Source organism: Sinocyclocheilus rhinocerous, unplaced genomic scaffold, assembly GCF_001515625.1.
Source record: "Sinocyclocheilus rhinocerous isolate Xijiao unplaced genomic scaffold, SAMN03320098_v1.1 scaffold792, whole genome shotgun sequence".
Taxonomy (NCBI): Eukaryota; Metazoa; Chordata; class Actinopteri; order Cypriniformes; family Cyprinidae; genus Sinocyclocheilus; species Sinocyclocheilus rhinocerous.
In genome coordinates this window covers 93,079-99,673 of record NW_015626872.1, presented here as the reverse complement: position 1 = coordinate 99,673, position 6,595 = coordinate 93,079, and the positions used below count along the sequence as shown (strand labels likewise).

The window sequence follows — 6,595 nt, the reverse complement described above, 5'->3', positions numbered from 1 at the left end:
CAAAATGTGCCCAAGAGTGAATTGTTCATTTTGTAAGTTTTCATGCAGGATTTTAAATGTAAAATGGGCTTAATAGTGAATTGTTCATTTTATAAACTTCAGTTTAATTATTGTGTACATTTTGATTGTTACTTTTAAAATTATGATGCTGTTTCTGTGTGTGTGTGTGTGTGTGTCTTTTATTGAAATGTTTTAGTTTTCATATAGAAAAATGTATGATGCACGTGTTCTTGACTTTGGAGTAAACATTTATTTTGAATCTTGTGATTAAAGTATATTTCAGATAAAATGCCCAGAAGTTTCAAACATTATTTTTAATATCACAAACAGGAAATAACTCGCATAATACAATGAAACGAATAACTGTATAGGCCTACAACTAAATTACACAAGATTAATGTTTATAAAATGCTTAATATGTCATTATAAAATGCATACATACATAAAGTAAGACGTATCGTGTGTAATAAAAGCAAATCACCCCTTAAAAACCGTAAGGTGGCGCTACTCTGTTAAAAGCGTAAGCTCCGCCCCTCACTTCCGGTTCTGTGGCCGCTTGTGCTGCGGGTCTGCAGCTGGATACTATTGCGCTACATCAACACAGTTCAGATGAACGCTGTAGAACGGCCCACACGTGACAAGACGATACATAACTGATTACATGTAATCTGGATTAAGTAATTAAGAAGTATCATTTTTAAGAGTATCTTAGAATATTTAGGATTATTTTACAATAATTTAGGTTACCCCTTAAGCAGTTTAAACAAAAAGAAGAAAAAGTGAGGTGTGTTGTGTTTTTTGCATGGCTGTTGCATTATCATCCGAAATCAATATATATATGTAGAGAGAGAGAGAGAGCGGGGTTGTGTATAGATTATAAACAAATTCACATGCATACATCTCATTATATACTACAGAACAAACAAATAAACCATTTATTTACATTTTTATTATTATATTATAATTTATTATATTATAATTGTATTAAATATAAAATTATAATATAATAATAATATATTTTTATTAGTACTTATTTTTTTATTCTAGTATTTATTACTTTTTATTTTATCATAATATTTATTTATATATTCTATTTTTATTTATTTCTTTTTTTGGTCTCAAAGTGGCCCTGATGTTGAAATGTATACATATAGTATCTGTATCTCTGTAAGCAGCAGCAGCAACAGCATTAGGGCAACATTATATATTTAAATGTTCATACACTTGACATGAGCACATAATCAAAACAGGATTTAATGGAAAATCTGACTTTATTGATCACATAGAGTCTCACATTAGCCTACTTGTACATGTAAAAATCTGACCTGGACGCAAAACACAGGATGAGCATCATACACTTTCTGATAACTGTATCATCACTTCCATGAACATGTTGTTGTTGTTGTTTTTCATTATTCTGAAATAGATTATAAATAAAACTGAGGCTTCCTCCCCTATTTGTGTCTATGAACATGTGAAGTCCAGATTATTGTTAGTATTTTTCTTTTTACTAAGACCAGTCTGCAAAGTGCCAGGATTTTCAGTAATAAACAATTATTTTATGCATGTTCCTCTCTTTTCCCCCAGAAGTTAGAGGCAGCTTAATCCCAGATGTCCCCGTGTCATTCGCTCTTCCCTCTCTTCAGACGTCCCTCCAGTCCCGTCCTTCTCTTTAGGTTTGTGTAGAGGAGAGCAAAGTTTATGATGTAGGTTGAGACACAGACCACGCAGAAATCACCCAAGACGAATGCCAGAATAACAGCCAGATATACAGATCCAGCCACTGACACCCAAGAAGACATGACAAGGAAGAACGCTGCTCTACTGGACACCAGCTGGCCTGTTGATTAAAATGTGTTTGCAGATGACACTTGGTTTTATATTATTGGTGAAATAGCTTTTGGGGTCCCAGTACAAACCATTAGTGGCCTAACAGCACTTACCTAAACCCAGTTGCAATGCATAGAAAATTATTCCCAATACACTGTTTGGCTGGTTTAACAGGCTGTCTTTAGAAGTAAAGATCTGGACGAGCCCAAATCCACGTCCCCATCTGAGAAAGAGCAAAGTCCCACCAATCCATCAGTTGATAATGGATGTTTTTTGCAGGCAAATATTCACTGTTTGCAGGTTGCATATAAGACTAAACTTATTAGCAAAGACTATGGCGCACAACACTACTGTTTTTTCATGCACTAGTCAATTGTGAGATTTACTGACTAATGGAAATGATGAAACATTCAAAATACATGCTTAAGTGTTTCTTTTATTGCAACAGTTTTATTTACTGTTTTCAGAAAATGAGTTTTTTTCCTCCTGCACTGAGCCAGAAATCTCTACTTTAGTAGCAAGCTTGACCGTTTTATTCCTATCTATATTCTAAAGGTGTATACTACATTTTACATACATATTACATACATTACTGCATATTTAATAAGATAATGCATACTTTGCATATTTACACAATTCAGAAAACTTGAAAAAAATCCTAATGTAATCAGTTAGCTGGGGAAGTAAGCCAGTTAGGCTACATCAGTTAATTAGTTACATTAGTTAGCCTACATATTAAATTTTTACCCTATTCACCTGCGGTGTCTTGCCTTAAAATACTGTCTGATATCAGCGCATGAAAACTGGCTGGACTGAACTGAAAGGTGTATACTACATTTTACATACATATTACATACATTACTGCATATTTAATAAGATAATGCATACTTTGCATATTTACACAATTCAGAAAACTTGAAAAAAATCCTAATGTAATCAGTTAGCTGGGGAAGTAAGCCAGTTAGGCTACATCAGTTAATTAGTTACATTAGTTAGCCTACATATTACATTTTTACCCTATTCACCCGCGGTGTCTTGCCTTAAAATACTGTGATATCAGCGCATGAAAACTGGCTGGACTGAACTGAACGCATTACCTGGATGTGAAGACTTTAGAGCAGCTCACGGAATGGCCCAGGTCGCACATCGCGCGATATTCCGGATCGTTCTCCCGGGACAGCTCGACATGTAACGCGTAAACCGACAGAACTAAACCCAGAAAACACAGGACGAAGCGGACGCGATGTTCCCATTTAGGAACTCCTGTAGAGGAATGGCTCGAGGACATTGCAGTCACAGTGTTAAATGTTCTGACAAATTACGTAATTTACAAAAGCCTGTTTTGTAGGCTATACTTGCAGACTAAAAACTTGCTACTCTTAAGTGCAATTTGTAATTGTAGAATATGCTCGAATTTGCCAGGCTCCCACCTTGAATATATTGCAACGTGGAAAAGTCTGAGAGAAGAGCTGTGATTGGACCACAGTAGTGATGACCGGTTCGCGAACGAATCGTTCAATTTAACCGGGTATCAGATTATAATGATGTTTTAATTGACTGATGTTATGATTACTGACTTTATATTTGAATGTGTTAAGCCCGCGATAGACTTGACGCCATTACGTCATCGCCAATGACGTCATTACGTCGAGCGTAAAAGAACCGGTGAACCGGTTTTTTCAACCGGTTTATTGAATCGAACTGTCCGAAAGAACCGGTTCGCGGAAAAGAACCGAACTTCCCATCACTAGACCACAGGACTGAAACGCGTGGCACGAGCGATGTTACTGGCTAATAACGGTTTCCTATGGGATGATGCGCTTTTGTCCTGCAGGTGGCGCCTGGAGGCTCAGAAAGTCCCACTGATGAGCCGCATTCGCGTCTCAGGACACATTTTAGCACTAATACGATAAAATGTAATCGTTTTCGTCTGTTAGGTGCAAGGATTGGTACCTAAATCTACAACAGCACTCTAATACTGTAAGCACTGGCATTGGTGTACTTGATCAACGCTGAGAAAACTATTACTGAGGAAACTCCGACTTTAAGAGCAAATTGAAAATAAAAGTAAATATTTAAATCTCGCGCAATTTATACTGTTGTTTCGCTAATTAGCATTCTACTCTTTTTTTCTGTTTGTATGGACGTGAGCATTTTGATTGGACGGTGCAGATGGTCGGGAAGCAGACGGTTAGAAAAATAGGACTGACAATATAAACACTGGCCCCGATTGCATACATATAAATGTATGAACGTTTTAAAACATACAGTGTGACGGTTTGGATGATTTATTCCACGTGTTCAAATTAGTAAGCGAATTTTTTGTTGTATGGAAGCCAAACATGCATGCATTATTTATTTATTTATATCCCATATTTAAATAATAAATAAATGAAGTAATATAAAAATTAATTCAGCACCAAATTTAGTACTTTATTTGTTTTCATATTATTATTATTGTTGTTGTTGTTGTTCCTACAGGTTTGGACCTCCATATTGTTGTGTTTATAAATTATTATATAGAGTATGACATGTTATAGCATGTGCGCGTCTTTCTTATTTACACTCGACGCCGCCCAAAGAATGACCCTATTTTACGCTTCAAAGGAGCCCGCCCCTTGAGCAATGTCGTCGAATCTCATTGGTTGATCATCTTGCGATCATAGAGCCGATTGGTTGCTTTGCTGCCATTCAAACACAACACGGAAGAACACAAGGAAGTAAAACGGTGCTTCGTGATAGCAAAGAATAGACATGCTTTGAAAGACCCGCTCAGAATTTCCACTGCTTCCATATATTAACAGGTAATTATGACCGCTTTCATTACACAATATTAGCTTTTTTTGGTCTGTGTTCTAATATGAAAAGAAAGAAAGAGTGAACGTATTGTTGTTAAAGCTCTTTTGGGCCAGTATAGGCTCTCACGCCCCTGCGGCATGTAACGTTAAGCAGGATTAATTGCTCACAAACGACAGCTACGCCCTGCTGGACCTGTAGTATGTTGTCCCATTACGAGCAATTACAGATATGATGTATGCTTCTGTAATAATTTTATGGTTTCGGTTATAAGCTACTCGCAGCTGTGTGCACCTCGCATAATAATATTTCTTGAAACGATAAATACATAAATGCTTGTTTTATATTTGCATTATTTGTATTGTTATTTCAAACAAACTGTAAACGTGTGTGTGTGTGTGTGTATGTATGTTTGTATGTATGTATGTATGTATGAGTGTGTGTGTGTTACGTGAAAGTGGTGCTGTTTTTGAAATACTGTAAATTATTGTCTTTTCTGTTACCGATTAATAGGAAAGATTAGTTAGACTGTGCATTAACTGTCTGGCATGTCCAAGAGAAGTTTAGAGGGGCCATTATAATAAGCTGAACAGAAAGTAAAATCTAAAATCTTTAACCGTTTTCTGAATGTTTTCTTTCAGAATGTCAACCAATGAGAGGGACGAGACAAATGACACCCAAGCAGTGCCGGCCCGAAAAGCCTCCGAGGGCAACACTGACAAGAACCATCACAGAGGCGTTACAGAAGGTTCCTCTCAGCCTAATGATGACACATCCATTGTAACAGATGCAAATACTGTCGCTGATAAGAACTTGGCTCTGCTTAAAGCCCACTCCCTGGATGTGAAGTTTGAAGTTGGGGAAGAATATGACATTATTGAGACCATTGGTACAGGTGCTTATGGTGTGGTCTCATCGGCCCGGAGACGAGACAATGGTGAGGGTGCCAAGATGCATTTCAATGACTTAAAATAATTAGACTAAATCTTTGATGTCAGAATTCATTATTATTAATTTATTAATTACTATTTATTACATAATTATTAATATACTATTATTACGACATTATTAATGTATAGTAATAATTATTATTGTTATTATAAAATGATATTGATCATATTAAAATAAATAATAATTATAAGATTATAAATATCAAACTAAATGTCTTCTTGTTCATTATTATTCATTTGTTTACTAACATGCAATAAGTATATTTTGTATACTGATTTTATATGCAATTGGTATATTTTTAAGATAATGTATTGTAACTGGGGCTGTGAATTTAGCCTGTTAATTTAAGGGGATTAAAAAATCATTAAGAAAATGAACACAATCATGTTCCCTGACTTGCATGTACAGTGGTGTGAAAAAGTGTTGGCCCCCTTCCTGATTTCTTTTTTTTTTTTGCATGTTTGTCACACTTTAATGTTTCAGATCATCAAACAAATTTAAATATTAGTCAAAGATAACACAAGTAAACACAACATGCAGTTTTTAAATGAAGGTTTTTATTATTAAGGGAAAACAAAATCCAAAACTACATGACCCTGTGAAGAAGTGTTTGCCCCCCCTGTTAAAACTGTGGTTTATCACACCTGAGTTCAATTTCTCTAGCCACACCCAGGCCTGATTACTGCCACACCTGTTCGCAATCAAGAAATCTCTTAAATAGGACCTGCCTGACAAAGTGAAGTAGACCAAAAGATCCTCAAAAGCTAGACATCATGCCGAGATCCAAAGAAATTCAGAAACAAATGAAAAAGAAAGTAATTGAGATCTATCAGTCAGAAAAGGTTATAAAGCCATTTCTAAAGCATTGGGACTCCAGCGAACCACAGTGAGAGCCATTATTCACAAATGGCAAAAACATGGAACAGTGGAGAACCTTCCCAGGAGTGGCCGGCCAACCAAAATTACCCCAAGAGCACAGCGACGACTCATCCAAGAAGTCACAAAAGACCCCACAACA

The 6,595-nt window shown here is 36.1% G+C and overlaps 2 protein-coding genes across 3 annotated transcripts in view; one reads left to right on the top strand and one right to left on the bottom strand.

Annotated features, from left to right (window-relative positions):
- Positions 1 to 1,270: 1,270 nt before the first annotated feature.
- On the bottom strand, positions 1,271 to 3,308 carry LOC107719575 (vitamin K epoxide reductase complex subunit 1-like). The gene is made up of 3 exons (XM_016527033.1): positions 2,928 to 3,308; positions 1,944 to 2,053; positions 1,271 to 1,840 (listed from the first exon to the last, which is right to left on the bottom strand). The coding sequence occupies exons 1-3, from the start codon at positions 3,116 to 3,118 to the stop codon at positions 1,623 to 1,625; spliced, it is 519 nt and encodes a 172-aa protein (XP_016382519.1). The 5' UTR covers positions 3,119 to 3,308; the 3' UTR covers positions 1,271 to 1,622.
- Positions 3,309 to 4,528: 1,220 nt separating this feature from the next.
- The window catches only part of LOC107719547 (mitogen-activated protein kinase 7-like), an 11,855-nt gene continuing 9,788 nt past the window's right edge, over positions 4,529 to 6,595 (top strand). Inside the window, exons 1-2 of one of the 2 annotated variants that reach the window (XM_016526991.1) lie at positions 4,529 to 4,634; positions 5,268 to 5,563. In XM_016526991.1, coding sequence (XP_016382477.1) covers positions 5,269 to 5,563 — 295 coding nt within the window. In that variant the 5' untranslated portion in view covers positions 4,529 to 4,634; position 5,268. Of the gene's footprint in view, positions 4,635 to 4,806; positions 4,873 to 5,267; positions 5,564 to 6,595 lie in introns of those variants that run through there. The other variant, XM_016526982.1, reaches the window with a different exon arrangement.

Coding starts and splice junctions, on each gene's coding strand:
- LOC107719575 (XM_016527033.1), bottom strand. CDS start 3,118: ATGTCCTCGAGCCATTCCTCTACAGGAGTTCCTAAATGGGAACATCGC. Junction 2,054..2,927: donor TCTAAAGTCTTCACATCCAG/GTAATGCGTTCA, acceptor GCTCTTTCTCAG/ATGGGGACGTGGATTTGGGC. Junction 1,841..1,943: donor TGCATTGCAACTGGGTTTAG/GTAAGTGCTGTT, acceptor TTTAATCAACAG/GCCAGCTGGTGTCCAGTAGA.